This window comes from Pogoniulus pusillus, chromosome 5, assembly GCF_015220805.1.
Source record: "Pogoniulus pusillus isolate bPogPus1 chromosome 5, bPogPus1.pri, whole genome shotgun sequence".
In the NCBI taxonomy this organism is placed as follows: Eukaryota; Metazoa; Chordata; class Aves; order Piciformes; family Lybiidae; genus Pogoniulus; species Pogoniulus pusillus.
The window spans coordinates 25,372,239-25,396,494 of NC_087268.1; the positions used below are offsets into that span (position 1 = coordinate 25,372,239).

Consider the following 24,256-nt stretch of genomic DNA (forward strand, 5'->3'; position numbering starts at 1 on the left):
AAATTACAAGGGTGCCTAGATTTTTTTTTTTCAAGCCTATACACTCTTGCAGCATTAAGAAGAAAACAGCTATGAAAGTGACTTTGCATTGTGACTATAAATTTGCTATCTTAGTTGCAGTCACATGTAAAGAAAAGCTTTTAAAAGTGAAAATACAGCCATACTAGTTTCATTAATAACAAGTAATAACAGAAGTTGTGAAATTTCTACAGCATTCTAATGATTCCTTAATTTAAGACAGACCAAACACTGTCCTGATTTTAAATACTTTATTGTTTTTACTAGCTTAAGTAAACTAGAAGAGCATACACATACCAACACACTTGTTTAATTAACTGTACAACATAAAATCTTCAGTAAACTTTTGACTTTTTAGCAATATCAACAGTTGCCTAATTTTTCTATAAGAAAGTAATTTATGCAGTGAAAGTTCTGGAATACTTCCACGGAACAGAAGAAAATATTTGCAGAAAAGTCCTGTGCTCTTTATATTCCAGTGATGAAATTAGAAACTTGGCATGAAATAAGATTTTAAGACTCAAACATAGCAGGAGCACCTTTGATACAGCTGCTCCTGCTTTTGGACAGAAGATAGCAAATGAATTGTATAAACAGCTTGCTCTTTCCAAAGATCTAAAACATTGTGGGGTCAGATGCTCACTCCTGCACCAAGTCTTCAGATTTGTGAATCATCAAAATTCAGCAATTGCACAGAACTAGTATCTCCAATTCTGAATGGTACATCTGTAAAAAATACCACTAAAACTTGCTAAGGAGCTCCACTAACTCTTCCTGTGCCCTAAGCACAATCACAAAATTGAGATTTCTAAATGTAAATTGTTCATTCTCCAACTCTTACAATACCTCACGTGTAACAGCTTAGATAGAAATAGGAAGAAGCAGCAATCTTCCCTTGAAAAAGACACATCAGACAAACAGACTATTCTCAGTCCTGACCCTTGAACTTTTCTAGTTAAAGCTCCTTACATTATATCCAGGAAAATTATTATGATAACCCATTCCTTTTTTCCCCTTCTTCATTCTGTTCTCTGTTTTTTAAACAGTGTCCAAAACTCTCTTCTGGTCCAACTAGAATTTGATCTCAAATTCTAATAAAGTAGACTTAGGTCTCAGTAAGATATGGAAAATGTTATAGAGAGTGGTTATTCCAGATTTTACTTTTCCTACTTTAGATACTGAAAGGGGACAAGGAGAATTCCTGTGCTCTCTTCCACTTGATTTTGGATCGTTGGAAAGGAAGCATGAACATGAACGTTACATAGCCTACCAGAGATACCAAAAAGAAAGACTGACATGCAAAATTAATTTTCTAAGTGTGCAAGCTTGAGTTTACTTTTAAAGGCTTAACTGAGTGAACTGTAACATGAAGAATTAAATACTGACCTTTGAGATCTGGTCTATTTCGGATAGCCACAGACACAAAGAAGCAATCCATATCCACGTGCATTATACAGCTCTGTGGCTTGGCTGAGCTTGGAACAGACACATTACCTAGTATGAAGATATATCAACAGAAAACTTGAACCCTAATTTATACACTTTGGTACTACTCATAGTAGTCATCAAGTTTTGCCACCTTAAACTATAAAGCTATTTGTTTCTTCTCACCAAGAAGATATTTACATTTAAAAAAATCACACAGAAATGTAAACATCAATAGTACACAAACAGCCTAAACTCAAAGCTTCTATTTTAATTTCTACCTAACAAGTTCCCCCAATACAAGATTATTATATGTCATGGGAACTGAATCTGTTTTGCTATATTAACACTGAACCTGTAACAGAGAACTTAACTTCCTTTACTTAGAATCATAGAATCAGCCAGGGCTGGAAGGGACCACAAGGATCATTTAGTTCCAACCCCTCTGCCATGGGCAGGGACACCCTACCCTAGATCAGGATTACTTCAGTAATCAGAAGATAGTTTCAAAAAAATAAACAAAACAGTTTAGCTGCACTAAGAGCTACCCTTAATTCTTCATGAAGCACACCAAAATTCAGCTTTAAACCTCTCATGCAATTGGATTTTGTCATTATTGTACCTACACTCATGCAAACATAAAGCGAACATGAGCAAGATAGCTCCAGACTGAAAAACTTACACGCCTTAAGCACTAGAAATAATTGTGTCAGGTATTCTAGAAGTTCAAGTCTGCATGGCTATGTTGCTGACCTATCAGAGGAGACTATACATAACAAGGAAAAAAAAGAAAATCTTAATTTGAGCAATGCATGAAGTGTAACAGTGAAAAAATACTTCAATACATCAAATGAAGTGTTCTGCTTAACATCTGAATGAATCACTGGGCAATCAGAAAAATGCTTTCTTGTTTTCAATAATTTACCATTGAAACAATTCTTTGAAAATAAGGACCTTCTTAGAAAGAATACATTTACAAATCAAGTGACCAAGTTAATGTTTAAGAAGTTTCTACTTGTCAATTGAAATAGTCATTAACTATTTGAACACCCCAGGTCAAATCAAAGAGAAAAAAATTACTAGTTTATATCATATTTTGAGGGGAAAATACACATTAAGGCAATTTGTACGTTAGTAAGTTTTATAACTGGAGTGTCCTAGCATAAACACAGAATCAGTTAATTTATCTACAAATACCTAACAATAATTTAAAGGATGTGTTAATTTATCAGCAAGCATATTTTCATATACAAGGGAGTATTTTTGAAGCGCAACAGAGTCAGAATCTCTTTGATGCTATAGAGCTAGCCTTTTAATTTAGTACGACTGTAAATAAGAGGTTCTAAAGATGTGACATACTGTGTCTATACTTGTAAGACTGCCTCTCATGAATTACATTTTTTCATTTTAGCCCTTGATGGAAAGACACAGAACATTTCTCTTCTATCACAAGTAAGGTTCAGAAGTCTCATATGGAATTGCTACCCATTTAAATAGACCCAGAGGTATATAAAGCTCTTCCTAGCAAAAAAACAAGTAACTGAAATTTCATTTAACTTGCAAGTGTTAATTCACATTTTAAGTTCTCACACTGATGTGTAAGCAGTAAGGTTTTTTCTTTTTTCTTCCCCTTTAGATTTTCACACTGCAAATACAGGCTTCTGTATTTAGATATTTATAGTTTCTTTTCCCTTGCTCAATCCACATATCTTGGTAAAGTCAGAAATACTCTTTCTACAAGAAGGTAGAACAGAATATCACATTAAGTCATATTTTAGGTTAAAAAACCTCAAATGAAACCAAAAGAAGTTGGAGCCTTTAGTTTTCAGTACATCAATGTCAACAAGCTTTTCCAGATAGCTAGACGGTACATGAACATTGAATACTAACCTGATTCAGTTAGACAATTATGTATAAATAAAGATATAAGGCACCTTCTCAACATAAACCTTCTTAAACAAGTATCTACCTGTGTCAGTTTTAAGTGCAGACCTGCCTGCTTTCCATTTTTTTAATTTTTCCCTTCCTGGGAAGACACCGCTGTTTTTTCTCTGTAGGCTGTTGACAAATTCTGTCAATTCACACTTCCACGTTGATATATGATGCAGTCTTGAATGTGAATAAAATTCAGAAATAAAACTACAATCTGAAGGTTTGGACATAGGTAAGGAAGCTGCCTTGCTAGGAGTAGGTACAGAAGTGCTTTTTGTGCTTGAAGGCCCCTGAACAGTGGAGTGGTGAGCACCATTTATTTTAGCATTACTGTGCAAAGATGAAGATGAGGATGAAATACTCATAGTCCTATGTGGATTCCAATAGAAGTCTGTATTTTTGTTGCTCTGCTGCAACTGCTGTGTTGTGCAGTCTCTGAAGTCAGCCATGCCTTTCTCAGTCTTCCCCTCCTCCTGCACAAGCCCTGGAGAGAACCTACTTGCAACACAGTTGCCAGAGGGCAACGAGCAATCCTGCGTCTTTAAGGCACTGGTAGAAGCGTGAGTGTGTCCGTTAAAAATGGCAGTGCTGTCTTTGTGAGACTGAATCCCATTTTGTTTTCGTCCAGGAAGGATCTGATCCAGCTCTGTAAATCCGAAATTGTCACTTTCTTCCTCCTCTTCTTCATTCCAGCTACTTATTCCATTGGGTGTGGTCTCATTTTCCATCTCGAACTTTTTAATATGATTTCTGAAACAGATATGACCATTTAATACCATATCTTTCATAAAACAAGGCACATTCACATGTCATTTCAAATGCTAAGTATTTATCTTCCTAGCTGTTATCAGTATGTACCTGAGCAGTTTTTACATATTCAAGTCAATTTTCTCAAACTCTGAGCCACATCCTCTCAATGTCACAGAATACTGTACAGCTCTACAAAAGATTTCACAGACTCACTTTATTAATGCAACAGTACCAGAAGTTTACACAGGAGTGACTAGCTCACATTAGAAAAGCTATTTCTAAAGCCTTTAATTTGTCCAGCAGTCTCCAAATGGATCATAACAATTATTTATTTGTTTACAGAACTGTATTACCATGGAAAATATGAATGCTGCAGGGATATGCAAAACACCAGGAGTTATCTTTTTATCAAGAAACATGATTTTCCTTATTTACTTATAAGCATGAGAAAAAAGGAAATACACACAGAAAACTTTATTTTCCAGAAAATTATCTTCTTTTAACAAAAATCTGCTCAAGGTCTATAAATCAAACATTTTTGTCTTACCATAGTATGACAAACAAACTACTTGTCATCTTTTAAGAATACAAAACAAAGTATGCTGCCAAAATTACACTGGCAATTTACTTCTACTCTGACAGTGTAGAGGTTAAAGCTTTCATCCAAAAAATTAACTCTGCAACAAGCCCTAAGTGGAATTAAACCCAAAGCCTTCAAGAGTTCAAGAGTTAATCTGCTGAACAAAAGAAAAACAACCATCACTCTCAACTCCCAAAGCTAGCAATTTAAGTACACACACAGTAAAAAAAAAGATGGCAAATAATTAGCTATCCAGTGTACCAGTGAAAACAGAAAGCCCATTAACTGTGGCAGCAATTTGGTTAAGATAATGTGGTGGCTTGGGCTAGTTGCCCCTTAAGAATGCCACAGAGCTGTGTCCTCCAGGAGGACCAGAAAGGTCCAGGTGGACCGTGGAAATTGTAATTTTATTATTCAATCCCATAATTCTGCTATTTCTGTGTAAGTAGGCAGCAAAGCCAAACCAGTCTCTTTTCTCCCTTGCTTCATCTCTCTGGAGGGAGTCCTTATCTGGTAAACAATGGTGGAGAGACCCACCTGTGGCCTTCAAGGCTGGACTGAATTTTTGCTGCACAATCAAGGCCTGTTTGGGCCTAATGCGAAACAATGAGGTGGGAGGAAAACAAGCATTGGGGTTTTGTGGTTTAGTTTGATCGGGGGGAAGGTTCTGGGGGAATTCTCATGTATTCTGTATCTGTATTAGGTATGAAGGATTCATGTATTCTGTATTTTCCTGTACAACTTTAAACACAATTTCTTTATTTCCTCTCCAATTCGACGAGAGTGTTTTTATTTCACTTCCTTCAGAAGTAAAATTTATTTGTCTGCTCAGTAAACTAAGACAAATTATAACACACAAATTACATTAAACAAGCATTTTTTAGGAGTTGCACCATTGAAAGTGGTACATATTTAGTATCAATGGATAAGGCAAGCTTTTAAACTCCTACTTTTCAGACAAAAAAGCTATTTTTTGAAGTCTGAATTTAGTTCTAATTTAAAAAGTATTAACAATGCAACAATGAGAAGAGATTGTAATGGTATCATTCATTGTTTAAAAATGCGTGTAAAAATATACTGCTTAGGATATTCATTTTGTGGAACAGATTTTGTTTTTCCTAAATGTAGGCAAATCCCACTTATGTGGTAAAGTCTCCTCAGCACTATGCAGAACTGGATTTCAAATACATCAGCCAACCCTGGAAGAACACAGATTGTCATTACAAATCATAAAGCATAGTATCTTGTACAATATCCTTGGCCCTGTTTGAGCAGTAGTGTTGGACCCAATTACCTCCAGAAATGTCTTTCAACCTCAATTGTTCTATAATTTTATGATTCTTTAAACCAGAAGCATGTGCTTCTGAAAAAGATGCAGAAGTTCTCTTTAAAAAGAGAAGAAAAAAATCTACAGAACACTTAGCTCAAGTAGAAAACTTTTCTCCAAATTTTACAGTTCCTCTGCCAGTTAAAAATCTTCCTGGTGCTTTCTGTTCAATTCCTTTCTCAAAGTCTTTTAGGAGAATTTTTATAAACATCATTGCATTTTTTTAATCCATCTTCTCTCTCAAGTGTGACTTAAACCACGGTGTTAGCATACATAAGGTATGCTGTGATTTTTTTTTCAGCTAAACAAGGAACTTAACAGCTAGTATATATTCACATTTGTTTCTAGGCACCTTTAGCTAAAGTAATCAAATCATGTCAGCTTCTTGTTTCTGAAATAAAGACCTACTTCTCAGTAGTGAGAATCCTTTAATGTATGTCTGTTGCTTCCACACAGATATACTACATCCTAGGACTCCTAGGTCACTTTATAAAGCAAAACATGGACCAAAGACTAGATACAAGGTTTGAAGTCAAGGTAACTGTAGTTCTGTCCTCAATTATTCACATAACTATAGCTTATTTTCAAATTTCAGTGCCCCAGACACGGAAATTAATGTAAAGAATGCTATGTAGCTACAAATCCAAGCTCACTGTGAGTGAATGATTAGCATCTGCACTGCAAGATTAGAAACACTTACACCCTGTTGAGATCTTTAGCTACATTGCTTGGACCTGGCATGGCATCTTCAGGTTTGCATACGCTATTGAAGTTGAGACCTTTTTGAACACTTGACTGCTTGGTGTAAAGCTGATATGGAATGTGCGAGAGGAGACGTCCAGCTTTAATGCTGAAACAAAAAAACAAAAGGAACATGTTAGTATGTATGACATTTAAAGAAATCCCCAACATTTTATGGTAAAAAACACCTCACATACAATAAACTATTACTTTGGTCATTACCTTTTGCTGTTCTGCCATATGCACTTGCAGTCCCTTCCACAATCCCTTTCCCACCACTAAGTAGATGAACTGAAAAGTAATTTTTAATGTGGTGACTGGTACTACAAAAGGTATTTGCACAGATGTACTGGTCAGTTGTCTACATCCATTTCTTTTCTCCAACTGACAGAAGTAAATGCCAAATACTTGATTTAAAAACACAAATAAGCAATGTCCAGTCAAAAAACCCCTAGCGACCAGTCTTGATTATTCTACCAATGCTTACTTGAACAATGCAAATGCATGTGTCCAGCACAAATCTGGGTAGAATTTGAAGCAGATCTGCTAGGATGTGGCTCACTATCAAAGAAGAACTACTATTCTAAAAGAATAATTATTCTTTCTTGTGAGCAGATTCACCAAAGAAAGCTACACAGAAGAAAAAATTTGTCCTATGTATTTCACCGTATCTCTTTTTCTTCTTCCATTGAAACTGCAGTTATACTTCACAAACTGTTAAATTCCTTACGGAAGTCATGGATTTTGAAGTGGAATCCTCTCAATTATACACTGCAACATGATTTAATATCTTCACCTTAACATCTGTTGCTGGCAGTAGAGGTAACAGCCTGCTTATACTTTGCTCTTCATATTGAACACTAGGTCAGAGATGCTTAAACTTCTTACAGCAGGGGAAGCTCCCTCACATCAAAGCAGCTTAGCAATAGTGTTCAGTTTTGAAAAAACAATTCAATTCAAAAATTTTAAGAGAACTTAGCTCTGTGACAGATACTGTTTTCTGTTATTCAATACCTGAATGCTTTCTGTTGGAGATGTGTTTTTTTGACAAACTCAAATCTGTACTACTGTCAAGGGAGCTGCACAGTGGAATAAAATCCCTTAGGAGTTTTTTTGCTGCAATTAGAGAGAAAAATATAGTGGGAGATCACATTTCCCAATTAGAAAAATTAAAACTAGGCATATACCAAGGTCTGCCTGGAAATCTCTTCATTTGTTTCAGAAATGGAAAGGCAGCAAAAACAGGCAACAAGGGGAATACAGAGAGAATAATTTTGTTGCTAGAGCAACCACACATTACTCTAGAATACTGAATTTTGCAACTACTCTTACAACAGGATCTCTATGTAATGCAAATCAAGCCAAAATTCTAGAGCTACGTGCATTTAACAACAGGTTTAAGAGAGTCTGACTTCAGATCACAGTTCAGAATGTTTACAGTTCAGAATATGCAAATCTTTCAATGCAGCAATAAATTTCAACATGTACCTTACCATCCTTGTTTAAGTAATGGAAAAATCTTATCATAGATAGCTCACATGGCATTATTCCAAATTATTGAGAGTTTTTTTGTTTTATTTTAATGTCTCTTGGTGGCTCTCGAACAAAAAATGAAAATAATAGCTATTTCATTATGTGTCATGGTAAGTTCATTAATTTTTTGAAAGCAAACAGATGCTGTAGTGATAAGAACCAATAAAAGACAGCAACTAATTATTCATTCCATTATCAGCAAAGAATTTGAGTCGCATGCAGTAAGTAAGGAACAGGGTTACAGAGACAAAAAGCAATAACCAAGTCACTGAATTAGCAATTTGCAAACTGAACTCAATCTTTTCTGTGAAAAGAATATGGCAGGTATAGTGAAAAGAGATGGCATGTGAACATGTAATTAAGGACGAGATCATAATGTGTGCACACAAAGAAATAAAGCTCCATAGACAAATGACCTTTCTCTTTTGCAACCTTTGATAACAAGGCTGAGGATCTAGCAACACTGCTTTATGAGCAATTTGTTACAGTAACATTTTTGGGCTGATTCTTCACCAAAATAAAAAAATCAGATCCAATGTATTATGGTAACATGATGTGAACATGAATAATCAATAAATCTGGAACCTCTACATCCACTACACTAATGTATTGCGCATCCAGCTGCGGTACTGTGAAGAATATTTGGTATTCCATACATGAAGATGAAGTATTTAACCAATTAATGTTCTTCATGCTGTTGGGAGGATTGGGAATAATGAGAGGTTGTGAGTCTATTTTTATTCCAGCTTCTAACATAAACCCTTGTACTACTGAGACAGAGAGTTCCCCGTCTTCTTGTGCCCAACCCCATGTACCTGTCTATACTCATCTCTTCTGACCATTCTGAAGAACAGCCTTCCAGAACCAGAAGATGCAGAATCTTAACAGAAGACATCATAAGGAAAATTTTACAAGATGTCAGACGTTGCTTCTAGCAAGTTTTTACTGAATGTATATAAACTAATTTTTTCCAACTTGGTTAAAATCATAGCAATCTGTAATGGTGTGCTGGTTTGAGGCTAAATGGAATAGTTTACTGAGAGAAATTAATTCCTTAGCTGTGAGAAGAAAGAAAAAAAAACCAACAGTACACTATATCACCCACTCTTCTGCTGAGAAACGCAACTAGTCAAAATATAGGTAAGACACTCGCTTCTCTCACACTTCTCAGCTCTTAGTTCTTTTCCTTCTTTCTGGTGGTCTGGTCTCTGTGCTCGCCTCTGTCTTACTCTTTAATCTGATCTAACCCTTCTTCCTCTAACCTCCTTGTTGTCTTTTTGACATCTCACCTCAGATATCCCCAGATTTATCATGTAAGATGTATGCAGATTGGTCTGGTTATTCCTGAAGGGAGAGAAAGAGGGAGGGGAGGTTTGGGTTGGGAGCCCTCCTGGCAATCTGATTTCTGGGGGGGGTATCTGCTTCTGTATTACTTTTAACTTGTTTATAACTATATATTTGTGTGTATATATATGCTTGTAAATTATGCTAAGCGGTAAATATGGCTTTATTCCTTAACTTCCAGCCAGCTGAGTCTAGTCTGGGTGATTTCATAAGTGGGGGGGTGGGGTGGGTGGGTAACTCCCAAAGCATCACAAAAGGGATAAATGAAAACAGCTTATATTTCTATGATTAAAAAAACAAACAAACAAACAAAAAACCCTGTATCTACCATCAGCTTTCCAAGTCCTTAGATCATGGATTGTTTAAAAAGTGTATGTAAAGTCTTCTTCAAAACTGAGGAACCTATTAATTTCTGACTAAAGTTTAAAAAAATTACCTTAAAGATACATGATATGAAATAGCTGAATCCAAAGGACTGAAAATCTGCAAATGGAAAACAGGAACCACAAATAGGATTCTAGAAGTATGCATGCAGAACAGTGTTTTGCCTGTTTCTGCTGGCCATCTAGGAGAGAGGCTGGTTAGGAACAGCATTACACTGACAGAATGATTTCCAGAATATATTCCTGCCTATTTCCCATGGGTTCCTCAGATAGAAGATGACAGACATAAGCCAGATTGACTGCTCTGAGCCTGACCATCATATTTTCCAAGAACCTGAGGATGACTTTAGTTGATCCTATATATTCCACTGCATTAAGGAACCAAAGAACATAAATTATGTTTTTCTGTTGTTTGGGTTGTTTTTTTTCTGCTGTTTCTCTGTTACAAAGCCACAACACAATAAATGTTTACTTGTATTATTTCAATTTTATGAAAATGCTTTTCAATTAATATTCTTTATTTACTAGATGAAATTAAATATAGGTAATGCACAAGACAACAGGTTAAAAACCAATCATCTGGTACCTACTTAAATATACTGAAATGAAAGCCAGTTTATTGATTGGATATTAAATGGAATGAACAGGATCATGCTCAGCTTCCTGACATGCCTAAGACTTGATGAATGTTCTCAATAAAGTTTCTTATGAAACAATCACTATGAAACGTATCTTCAATATAACAGTAGTAGATTTACTCAGTTGTTGCAAGATACATTTATTTTAAACTAAACCATAAACTCAAAATGTTGTTTTCATATTTTTTCTCCCAAAACAAGAAATCAAAAGCAGTAGGCCTAAACTTACCTTTCCATGATCCATTCTGGACGAACTACTTTTTCTCCTTTCAATTCTTTTATTTTGGCATTTGGAAGATTTGTGGCAATGATGTGAGTTGTTTTTGATCTGGAATAATACACATGGTATTGGCCTCCATGCAACATCATTAGCCGTCTTAATTCATCAGCTGAGGGATCTATAAAATTAAAACGGGAAATATTCCTGTTTTGTGTCAGCAAATATAGTAAAAAAGTAGCTTTGAGAAATATGATGCCATTACCAGAAAAAGTGCAAAAATGTTTTTTCTCCTGAAAACCTTACAAATTCTTCAAAGAACAAATCAGATAAAAAAAAAAGTGTCTGAAGAAATGTGTAACATTGTGTTTCTGAAGAAACTGGCTCAAAATGTAAAAATTCTACTTGTTTTAGAGTATCTTTCCACAACACCTATAGTGGAGAGGGGAAAAAGTACTTGAGTAGATTTAATGGCAAACTACACTAAAAAACACCTTGCATCAACGTACCACAAAATCATATTAATTCATTGATCTTTTCACTAGAGTCTGGGAGAGTAGTTTATAACCAAAAGTAACATAAAAGAATTAATACCAAAAGGGTTTACCAACAGCACACAACTAATATATCATTTCTGATGTATTCTTGAATTGTTACAGGAAATGGACATTATCTTAAATCTCTTCTTATCCCTTTGATCATATTAAAAAATGTACCTATTTTGCCAGCAGAGGTGAGAAAATAAAAAAGTTTCTGCTTTTGGAAAACTTTTGTTGCAGTGTCACACTGACACTGAAAAGTAATGATTTGGGTCAGCAAAAAATGTTTTGAATAGTCAGTCTGGCAGGAAATACTGGAAAGAAAAAGTTTTTCAATAAAGGAATAATGTTACGATTCCTTCCAGCAGCCTACTGTCAGCTCTCAAAATATTTCTAACACTTGATTATGTAAGTCACTTTTAACTAAAAATAGCACACATTTCCTGTCCTATTTCAGCCTTTTGGACAACTAGTAGAGTTCTTCTACCTTTAAGAAAAAGCAAATGCTACATTTCCACTAAGGAACTCATGTGTATTAAAACTGAATCAGATGTATTAATAGGTTAACATGTCCATCTTAATCTTTTTCAGTCCACTTGAGCTCTGTGCTCAAGCCACTGCTATGTTACCATAGAAGTTGTACATATCAGTTATGTTATAATCACAACATTCCTGGCACAGGTCCCTGAAAAAGGCTTCTGGGAAGTTTCTAAAAGGTTATTAAGCTGCTTTACAGAACCCAGGAGAAGCACGAACTGGAGTATGGTAGATTAAAAATCTTACTGCAGCTAGCATGCACTATGTGCCCATCACAGATAATGCATATACACCTTTTTTCTTACTCCTTCTTTCACTATGAACGGGTTCACAGTCCCAAGCATTAAACAACTCTGAACAAGAAAACCTTAACATGCACCCCAATATAAATCAAATGCATACACTCCAACCATCAATACCTTGAAAAATTGAAAACTGAATATATGCAGGAGCACAGAGGAAACTGGAAGGTTTACTTTCAAATAATAACTGCAGAAAGCAGGGAAAATTTACTCCTATAAGTGACCATTCATGTAAATAATTTACAAAAGTAATACTTACACTCAGAACATAAATCTGATTTTATATTGAAGACTTTAAACATGAAACACAAAATAACATAATATGTGAAGCACATACAGCAATGGTTATGTATTTACTTATCTGCAAACTCATATATTTTACAGTTCTTTACTCCATTTAGGATTTACTCGGTTTACCAACCAACAGTATTACACCAAAAAAAGAACAAACCCTTAAAATAATAAAAGCTTCACCTGTAAAGCCATTGACATAGATTGCAACTCCACTAAAAATAGTAGATGAATTTCCATCCCTCTGGTGCTGTATGGCTGAATCTGACCGGAACTGATCCTCCAGTTTCTTAACCTTTGCTGACATGTATCCACCCTGGTTTTTAAGATAAAACAAAACAACCCCCATGATGCTGGTCTTATTACCTAATGTTTACAGACAGAAACTGATCAGTCATAAAATTGGAAAGGTAAGAAGTATTCCTTCAAATTTATTTCGATTAGTGTGCAGAAGGTATATGCTTTTTCCAAATAAAACCCAGAATCTTGTTACCAACATGGCAGGATTTATTCAGTATTTCATTCATCTTAGTCTAAAAGAAAAAAATTCTAACTATATACATTTTTTTAGAACAAAAAAGAAACAAAAATATGACAATGATGCAAATCTGGATGCTAAATGAGAGGATCACTGCCTAAAGAAAGACTGTAGAGAGTATTCATCAAGCTTCAAGTATTTTCAATTCTTCAATATACATGAGACAGCAGTATCACATTTTTTTATATAAATTACGTATCTCAGTTCTTGTTTTTCCACCTATATAGAACATGGTGTCATGCATAAAGAGTGTCAAGATTATTTAATTTTTAAATGCTGACTCAAAGCTATTTAAGGGTCTGAACTAATTAATTTTGTAATTTAATGGATTACTCTGAATGAAGACTTCAAAAGCTGCTAATTAAAAAAATAATTATTTTGAATGTAGTTTGCAAGTGAAGCAAAGGGGTTTAATTTAGAACATACCTTTAGCATATACAACAAAATTGTAAAGCTTTTTTAAACCACAGTGCCATTTACCTCTTAAAAAACCCAAACAAAAGACACCACAACACCCCCCCTAAAAAAACCCAAACAAACAACCCAAAACCCCATCACCACCAAAAAAAAAAACCAACAAACCCAATCAAAATCCCCAACAACAACCCACAACAAACCCCAAACACTTAGTTTTGAACATACCCATATTCCCCAGCCATCGCCCTCGGCAGCCCGTTTCCGCCATCCACCCCGCCTCATACTGAAGCTTCTGCATAGGAAGAACAATGCTTGATCAATTAGAGGTTTAGTAATATCATCAGTGGCATTTCAGTGATGCATTACAGACCATCCACAGACTATCACAAAAACATTTTTCAGGGAGCTTGGCTAAAGTATATGTTACGCAGTTAACCTAGAAATGAGAAATTGCTAAAAGGCTAGTTCCTCAGTTTTGTAGTAACACATACTGTCATTTCTGCTGTGTATATCAAAAAAGTTTTTGTTGCATTTACCATGAATACAAAACACTCACTACAATGTTCAGTTTCCATTAGGGTTTATTAAACTCTTTCTGTTCATTCTACATCGCCTATTGAAAAAAAGAAAAGTAATAAAAGTATCTTAAGTACAATTGCTACCATTCATAGAAAACATTGCCCAAGTCAGGCACATCCTTTAATTTCTTGATACTGTCTATATAGAATCACACAGAAACATCAAGGTTGGAAAAGACACTCAGGTCACCAAGTCCAATCTACAACTCTACTCGACAAGATTCACCTTAAACCATATCACTAAGCACCACATCCAAACGACCCTTAAACACATCCAGGGTTGGTGACTCCATCTCCCTGGGCAGCTCATTCCAGTGCCTGACCACTCTCTCTGTGTAAACCTTTTTCCTAGTATCTAATCTAAACCTATCCAGTCTCAGTTTGAGGCCATTCCCCCCTTGTTCTGTATCCAATTAACTGTGAGAAGAGACCAGCACCAGCCTCCCCACAATGTCCCTTCAGGTAGCTGTAGACAACAATAAGGTCTTCCCTCAGCCTCCTCTTTTTCAAACTAAACAGGCCCAGCTCCCTCAGTTGCTCTTCATAAAATTTACTCTCTAGACCCTTCACCAGCTTCATTGCCCTCCTCTGGACCTGCTCTAGCACCTCCACATCTCTCTTGTATTGCTGTGTCCAAAAGTGAACACAATACTCAAGGTGTGGCCTCACCAAAGCTGAGTACAAGGGGACAATCACTTCCCTATTCCTGCTGGACACAGCATTTTTAATACAAGCCAGGATGCCACTGGACTTCTTGGCCACCTGGGCGCACTGCTGCCTCATATTCAGCTGCCTGTCTATTACAACCCCCAGGTCCCTTTCTGCCAGGCAGCTCTCCAGCCACACTGCCCCAAGCCTGTAGCATTGCTTGGGGTTGTTGTCATTCAAGTGCAGGACCTAGCATTTGGCCTTGTTGAAGCTCATCCCATTAATGTTGGCCCATTGGTCTAGCCTATCCAAGTCCCTCTGAAGAACCTCATTCAAATCAACACTGCCACCTAACTCGGAGTCATCTGCAAACTTACTGTTGACGCTCTCTATGCCTGAATCAAGGTTGTTAACAAAGATGTTACAAAGAAGTGGTCCCAACACAGATCCCTGAGATTCAGCCAAACACCTCTTGGTACTAGACATCAGATGAATTTTCTTAATTTATTTACAGCTGTCACGGTAGGCCTGATAGGTAAAAAACAATGCATACAGTATGTAACTCACTAAGCATATATGTAACTGACTGTGTTTTGTGCAGGCAATCTAATCCATATGTGATAAGCCATATCAAATGGTATTCACTGCCAAGAAAGGCAACATGTTTGTACCCAAGGTAATCCACACAAGATACTTTGTCCCAAGAGGGATAACCAATTGCCCTCGATCTAAGTGGTCTGCTGTGGTAGGCCTGATAGGCCAAAAATGGGCTTATCCATATCCTGGCTTGCCCAGGCATGTTTCTTCTGCTCTCCCCCTGTACTGCTGCGGGGAGAAGCAACTGCGGGAAAGAGGACAAAGAACCTGGAGCCACCGAGTCTAAAGGACTCTGGCTTGTCCAGACATGTTCCCCTGCTCCCCCTCCTTCTGTGCTGGGAGAAACAACCGCAGGAAAGGAAAATGAAAGCCCTGGCTTTACCTAATATGGTCAAGCTTGGAAAAGTGCCATTCTGATTGGCTAATCTATGTCCAAAGGCCCATTAGTCTCAGGCAGTATTGATAAAAAGGGATGAGCAGGTAGCACAGTGTGCTGCTGCTGCCCCATTGCATCCTGAAACTGCTTGTAAACTCCACTGCCTAGAGTTTACTAGGAACAGGCTCTACGCCTGCATGCGATAGGCCTGCAGAGCCAGCATGACATTGTGCCAAGACTGCGCATCACATTGCATCCTGTCTGCCCCTCTGCAAGGCTTCTGCTGAATCAAGAATCAAAAGGAACCAAGTCAGAGGCTCCCAGCTTCCAGAGAAAAGAGCCTGGGAAACTCCAAAGCCTCTAACAGCTTTGAGACCACTGACAGCAGCCCCTCCATGTGCTTTGGGTACTGTCTGATACTATATTGTGAGTAAATACTTAAAGCCTCTTGTAATTCACTAACTGCCTTCTGCCACAAGCAGAAAGGAGCTTCCTGTGTCCATCTAATGAATAATTGGTATAATAAACCACAAGAATCTTCTCTTCCAGTATAACGTTTGCCACTTCAAGAAATAAGTGCTCTCATTTTGCCTGTTCCCTGTGTATATAAATTTCCAAACTGTGTGTTTTGAACCTTGTGAATAAGTTTTCTGGTGAGTTTTGATGTTAGTAAACCATGTTTGTAGTTATTAACAATCTTTACCTGGATATCAAAACTAATAGAGATTATTAATTTTGCATTATCTGTCACAATAGCTAATCATAAAAGGTCCAAACACTTGTTCCTCCAGTGCAATGTATCATATAGAAAAACAAACAAAGAAACAAAAAACACTGAAGACCATTTTATGGTCAATGAAAAGCCAGTTGTGTAAATGATCTAATATGATCTACAGCTAGATTTGTGATATGGGTTTTTGTCTGTATTTCTTAATAATGAAAAAATAAATATAGCCAACCAGCCAAATTGCAATTTTCCTTTACATAAAACACTTCTCCCTGGACCATGACCTGTACACACCAGTGCCCCCAAATGAGCTATTAGTTGGCTAGAACAGAACTAGTGGAGAGAAAAAGAAATGTTTTGTACTGTGGCCAGCTGTTCACTGCACTCAAGTGACTCACATTAACTATAGTTGTTGTAATGCTGATTTTAAAATCTTGACTACTGATGTAGTAAGATCATGAGGTCATTGCCTGCTATTATATCTCTGACATTCTAGGCTTAACTAGATAGCTAAATATAAACATTGTTCTGTCTTTTAGGGCTATCAGCTCTTAAGAGTGCAAGGACAGGACTCAAACTAAAAGGAAGATTTATGCTAGTTATTATTTTATTTCTATTCCTTTATCCTCCATTAAAATGCACCAAACTACAGTTAATACACAGAAGGAAGTCACCTGTTGTGTTTTTTTCATCCCTGTTTGCTTTTAAGATGACAGTGCCATGGTTTAATTGACTGGATAGGGCTGGGGGATGGGTTGGACTGGATGATCTTGGAGGTCTCTTCCAACCTGGTTGACTCTATGATTCTAAGCTATTCTCTGGACTATCCATAGCATCATTCAGTAACAGAGCACAGAAGATTCACTCCGTCTCCAGCCTGCCAGAAAGGCTATACAGCTGTGGATGGAGATAAGAATATCCAAGCCTTCTACTGTTCTACTGCACTTTTCTGGAGAATGAATACACACACACACACCTGAAACTTGTTTCTTCTGAACCTGGCTAACAGTTGAATTTTAGCTTTTGTCTCTCAAAATTCTTTTCTTCTAGAACTACCAAACAGGTATATTTTAAAATCCAGTTAAATCACACTTGATGCAAGCAAGTTTCATTGGCAGAAGACAACAGAACTGCAGGAAAGTTTTCATAAATATGATAACTTTCATGGAATAATGTAAATATGCCAAGTTAGGCAACCCTAGAATTATAGTCAAAGCACGCATAACTATACTGAAAAACAAGCTGAAGTGGTATGTTTCACGATCTTTGCAAACACAGGAGGATTACTCAAGAACACCTGGTTCTATTCTTCTTACTGTTGCTGCAATCTGAAACATAGCCTATGCATATGTATATAATCATGGAGACTAATCATGTCAAGGAGATGAATTCTGTATCAGAAACCAAAACAAAGCAATCTCCTCTCAGTATTCTCTATTTTTTTCTCTAAGAACCTGTTTCTTACTCATAGATGAATTTCCAAGGCACTGACTTTCTGAAATGTTTAGTGGCTTGCATTATATCTTATAGATACCACAGAACTCTTAAGGAGCAGTGAGAAAAATGAGAGATCATCTAGATGACCACATGAAATAAAAAAACAAACCAACTTTTTTTCCTGTAGAGGACAGTACAGACTGGGAATGGCTTTCATATGGAAAATTGGTATGGTTCCATCAGCTAAAGTCAACTAAAATTCAAATCTGTCACTTCTGGATAAGAAGTTTTCAGAGAAAACAGGTATCTGCTATGAATATGTTACCTAGGGTTTTTACAGACTATAGGTATCAGTATAAGTGCTTGTAAGACACTAGAATTTAAACTATTGATTACACACCCTTTCTCCTTAAAAAAATAATAATTACCAAGTCTGAATGGGTGACAACCAAAAGGACAGAGGCTCTATCTGCACAAACAGCCAATGGAGGGGACAATAGTCAACAATTACAAGGCATGCTAAGAGAGTTTCGTCTTGATACAAGAAATATTTTTTTTTACAGTGAGAACAATCAACCACTGGAACAATCTCCTCAGGGACATGACAGGGTGCTAGATAATCTCATCTAGGCATTCTTACCCATGGAGGTTGAACTAGTCAGTCTTTTAAGGTATCCTCCAATCTGGGATGTTACATGATTCTAAGTCTATTAAAAAAAAATTGTTAAGAAAAGAAACTCTAAACTGTACAAAAACCGTACTACAAGTGACTGCAACATCAGCCTAGCAAAAGTACTCTCTATGCCAGTCACTGAGATCTCAAGAAGCAGGACTTGACAGGTAGTTACTCTGACCCTTATATAGACAACTGCTTGCTTAAACTAAAATATCTAATGCCAAATAAACCAAAGAACTGCTTTCATGAGGAGGCGCTTTCCTGAAACCTTGAAAGACATTTAATTTTTATTCAGGACATGGGGAGGTAAGAACAGTGATTTGTCTACAAACTATTAGATCAGAAAATCACAACCAGTGGGGCCAATCAGAATCACGGGCACATGACTAGTTTGATTAAAACCAGAAGTCAGAAAAACAAAACTATTTTTGGTGTATCAAAACCATGGCATATCAGTTGCTCTGAAATTATCTTCCTAGAGCTTGCAAAACTGCTGATGCTAGTGCGCAATGCTTACTTACAACATCTGATAATGATTTATTCCTTTCTTAGCAGACATTGGTTTTGACTTTGCCAGTCCACTTAAATGCCAAACATACAAGTTACGAATATGGTACTTCAGTGACTATTAGATGCCTTTGGCTAAAGCACTGAAAGACATGGATTATTTTCTTGATGAGCACAAATGCTCAGTGATTCAGTGAACCACCAGTTACTAGTTTTCAGGTATCTCTAGAGCCCAAAGGACAACTTATAAAGTGGCCCCTTTACCCAGAGAAAAGCTTTTAAAATAAAATGGAAATTATTATAATCTGACCTGTGAGCATGAATAAATCTTCAACAATTACAGGAAAAATAGCAACAAATTCTGAAACAGCACAAAAGACTGTAAAAGGTAGATATAGTATTCCTTGGAATAAAACCCAAGTTTTCAGTGCAAGAGACATGATTTTTTAAGAAAGTAAGTTAACATCTTGTATGATTAAAATTAACATAAATTAGCCCTGGATTTTTTCTCTAGACACAAAAGGTGAAATCTTACTGTTCTACAAAATACCTCACTCTAAAATTCTTCTTTCTACCTGGCAATCTTTTCCAAAATTGAAACTAAGAGTTTTTGCATTTTGTACATGGTGGCTCAGAAATACTCAATACATCCCACCAGAGAAAGGCATGTAACATCCCTTTGCATACTGCTCCACAGACCTAGCATTATACTTCCCAGTCACAGAAACATGGAACCTTAGAGGTTAGAAGGGATCTCCAGAGATCATTGACTCCAATGCCCTTGCCAAGGCAGGATCTCCTAGGGTAGTTCACACATGAATGCATCCAGGAAGGTTTTGAAAGTCTCCAGAGGAGACTCCACAACCTCTCTGGGCAACCTGTTGCAGTGCTCTGTCGCCCTCACTGTAAAGAAGTTTCTCCTCATATTGAGGTTAAACCTTCTCTGTTCCAGTTTGTAGCCACTGCTCCTTGTCTTACTGCTGCTGACCACCAAAAAGAGACTGCCCCCATCCACTTAACACCCACTCCTCAGATATTTGTGCACATTAATCAGATCTCATCTCAGTCTTCTCAAGCCTAAACAGCCCCAGGTTTCTCAGTCTCTCTTCATAGGGGAGATGCTAAAGTCCCCCAGTCATCCTTGTGACTTTCTGCTGTATTCTCTCCAGCAGGTCCCTGTCCCTCTTGAATTGGGGAGCCCAAAACTGGACACAGTATTCCAGGTGTGGTCTCACCAGGGAAGAGTTGAAAGGCAAAACAACCTCCCTAGACCTGTTGGACACAATTTTCCTGACAAATCCCAGGATAACATTGGCTCTCTTGTCCACAAGGGCACATTGCTGTCACATGGAGAACTTGCTGTCAGCCAGGACTCCAAGGTCTTTTTCCACAGAGCTGCCTTTCAGCAAGGCAACCCCCAACCTATACTGGTGCCTGTTGTTATTCCTCCCCAGATGCAGGACCCTGCACTTCTCCTTATTGAATTTCATGTGGTTAGCCTTTGTCCAGCACTGCAGCCTATCCATATTTCATTGGGATGGCAGTACAGCCTGAGAGGGTGCCAGCCACCCCCCTCCCCTCCAGTTTTGTAACAATAGCAAACTTGCTGAGGGTACACTCAATGCCCTCATTCAGATTGTTGATAAATATACTGAACAAAACTGGACTCAGTACTGATCCCTGGGAAACACCACTGGCTACAGGCCTCCAACTCAACTCTGCCACTGATAGCAACTGAACTCTGCTGCTGAGTGAGTTTTCAATCCACCTCACAGAACTTCTATGCTACTTCTCCTGAGTTTATCTATGAGGTTGCTATGGGAGACAGTATCAAAAGCTTTGCTGAAGTCAAGGTATATGACATCCACAGCTCTTCCTTTGTCTACCCATTTGGTCATGGTATCATAGAAGGCTAGCACACAACCACTAAATTCTATTGTTAAAGACTGTTAATCACAGCCCACAAACAGTTGATGCCATGAAATGTTAAGCCTACATTTTATGACAATTCTATAAATCTGTCTGCACGTATAGCAGAGTTGCACAGCAACTGTGAGATTTTAGATCATAATGCAGAGAATATAGATGTGAATGCTGATATATTATTTGTTTTAATTTCATCTATAGCACATATGATCTGATGCAGAAAGTTAAATTCAGGATGGCGTGATTTTAAGACAAGAGGCTTCCCATTATCTTGGTCAGTTGGGGTAATGCAGGTAACAGAGAAACCCAGCCCAAAACCAGAGGTATTATGGGGAAAAACGCTTAGGAACAGATCTAATAAAAACTGGGTATGGATCATTATGGACTTTTAATTTCAGGTCAGTACTAGTGTTCCTGTCTCTGCCATGCTTTTAATTTTTCCAGGTATATGCTACAGAGACATTTCTGCTGTTTCTTCAAGTAGCCAACTGGCAGAATAGACACAATAGGAGAGCATATGAACTATTTCCAAAGACACAATGAGGCTGAATCAACAAATAGCACTTCAAAACTTGTATCTTAACACAAGACACAAGCACGTTCTAATTCTGATAATCCAATTTCAGGTAACTGAAAACTGAGTGAAAGTGTAACACATTGCAACAGCTATTTTCCATTTCTGACCCAAGAGAACATCCTGTGAGTATCCTCTAAGGCAAAAGAATTTGATTTAATTAACATATTCAAACATGTCAAATTTTATTTTTGAAGATGTAACTCTATTGCAAACAGAAGGAGGGGTATCTCATGCCACTGCTGCTGAGTATCTGCTTGAACTGTTTATTGAATCCATTCCAGCTCACCAGGCTTAGCCCATTGTTTCCATTCTTGTGGTCTGTTTGAATTTCATGCATGTACATTCCAGGTTCCACATCAAACTCCCCGCTCTACTCGGCACTTGTCTGCAAGTTCTTTGAGGAAAGAACTGTTTTATGTGTTTACATGTTTCTCAGCACAAGAAAGTCCTATTCTTGGCAGAGTCTTCTGGAAAAGAGCTGCTGCAAATGGGTCTAAAGCTTTTCTACCACATATCAAAAAGTTCAGAATCCAACAAAAGAACTTTAAAATAATTCCTTAAAAGGTAGTATTTTTTAAAAGATACTGTGTTATTAAAGCTCTGCAATTTAGGACACTTGTGAGTGAACACTACTATTCCATATTAAAACAGATCATTATGTTGCAAAGCAACTGAACTTTATTCTAGGCAGGAAAAAAACCTCTGAGGGCAAAGTTCTGTAAGATGGTCAAATCAACTTAACGGCTGACTGCCACCAAAAGAGATATTTTCAGTCTTCAATCTCTGATAGCTTAACAGGCTTTATGTCTTCTTCCAAATGTCAACACTGCCTTCAAACTCATATGACCCATGTTTGTACTGGTGCTATGTGCAACTCGGCTCACTGAATCAATGGAAAAAAATACATAATTTTTTAGTTTCCTATTAGTTCAGCAAGCTGCACTGACTCACAAAAGCATCAAAGCTAAAGCAGACAGGCCAGGAAAGAAGAAAGGATGGAACTGTTCCTTTCATTGTCTGTGGAATCTTAGAATTCTTATCTCTGCAAGTTTTAGAAACTGCCTTTTAGAGTCATGGCTACAAGTGTGGCGTAAACGTGGATACAGAGTTGCAGTGAGTTACATACTTTTCACTAACTAGCCCTGCTTGTTTCTTCAGTCCCAAATAAACAGGAGAGATAGGCTACCTCGTCTTTTCCTTAGGGTAAAAGTTTTCAAATAAAGTTACAATTAAACAACTTACCCATTTCAGGCCACATGTATCCAAATCACAACTGTTTCTAACTACAAGCACTTGATGTTACAGGGTCAACCAGCAAATTCTGTTTTGCAGTTCAATCTTTGATGATACTTTAAAATAAATTAAATTAGCTTAAAGACCCTTGAAAAATATCTCTCCCCAGAACCACCCAACATCATCCCCATCTTCCATAAGTAAACTTACGAGTATGAATTCGGAAACAATTTTGGGCAAATGAGACACAAAACAGTGAGTATGAGTAACCTAGAAATACTATTTATTTTTTTTCCCCTAAAATATGAAAATCCATCACAGTTACTAGAAAGGTGAAATACGGCACAACTGGTATTAAGCATGGAAAACCCAAAGTCCTTCAGAATCAACTCCTTTTGTGTAGGTAACTATTCTAAACAGGTGTTCAGTGCATACTTTCATTTGGGCTTGACAGCAAAAAAAAAATAAATAGCCTGACTTTAAGGCTAACACAGGAACTCTTTGCTAAACCAATCCAAATCAATACATTTACTATTTTTGCAACTCAAAGTATTGTTATGTCAGAACAGTTTACTTTAACATCAAGGACTAATTACTTTACATACAAGTAGCAATTAAAAAATAAGCATTCTGTTGTTGGTGAATCATCACAATAACCTAAAGCAGTTGAATAGCAGATAAAAATTTATATTGAGAGCTCTACAGAGCAAACAATTTAGACCTTTTCAGAACTGACTTGAGAGTCTAGAACAGACAATTCTTTTAACTGTCACAACTTAAGGAACTTTGAACACAAGGTACTGAAACCAGCATTACCACAATCTTCACCAGATTTGAGCAGTCTGTTTTCAAGATACTCCTTTTGCTTTTATAAACAGCATTTGAGATGGGTAGTTCTTTGAAAAATAGCAAGCCAGATTCAATTTGAGACCAACTGTCAATGTTTGATTCCCCTCTAGGAATAATACTCACTAGCAGCTACAGTCCATTTAGAGCTTGTCATAAGCAGTGGCTTAACTTGGTTGATTTTTTTTTCTTCCTCACAGAAGACTGGGTTCAGTGTCAACATTTCTGTACAGTTTGGTAAAATTTCACCCCTTTCTCAATGATAAGTGGCTTTTGAGAAAATTTTATCATTATAATTAACCATGCAGATCAATTAACTCTTTAGCTCCAATACCATCTCTTCTATACAACTGCTCTTATTGCCACAATACACTGGCAAGTTTCATGCGACTTCAGGAAGTGGGCTTCAATATTTCTCTTCTGCACTTACGTTCTTTTGGAGCTTCAACCCCAAGAAGACTTAGCACACTGACAATCTTTATGCCAGTTTCTAAATATCTAGGTTCCAGAATAAAAATCCATTAAACCAAGGCAGATTAAGAAGCATAGCTTGTGGAATCGGGACTTTCAACAGTAACACAGTGAATGGACTGTAAATCACAAAAAGGAAATTTTC

At 37.1% G+C, this 24,256-nt stretch overlaps 1 protein-coding gene across 3 annotated transcripts in view; it reads right to left on the bottom strand.

The window, feature by feature from the left end:
- The window catches only part of REV1 (REV1 DNA directed polymerase), a 60,907-nt gene that overhangs the window by 31,034 nt on the left and 5,617 nt on the right, over positions 1-24,256 (bottom strand). For 2 of the 3 annotated variants that reach the window (XM_064143577.1, XM_064143576.1), the window contains exons 2-7: positions 13,738-13,804; positions 12,741-12,873; positions 10,901-11,069; positions 6,733-6,882; positions 3,413-4,125; positions 1,405-1,512 (exon numbers count right to left, since the gene is read on the bottom strand). In XM_064143577.1, coding sequence (XP_063999647.1) covers positions 1,405-1,512; positions 3,413-4,125; positions 6,733-6,882; positions 10,901-11,069; positions 12,741-12,873; positions 13,738-13,794 — 1,330 coding nt within the window. In that variant the 5' untranslated portion in view covers positions 13,795-13,804. Of the gene's footprint in view, positions 1-1,404; positions 1,513-3,412; positions 4,126-6,732; positions 6,883-10,086; positions 10,214-10,900; positions 11,070-12,740; positions 12,874-13,737; positions 13,805-24,256 lie in introns of those variants that run through there. The other variant, XM_064143578.1, reaches the window with a different exon arrangement.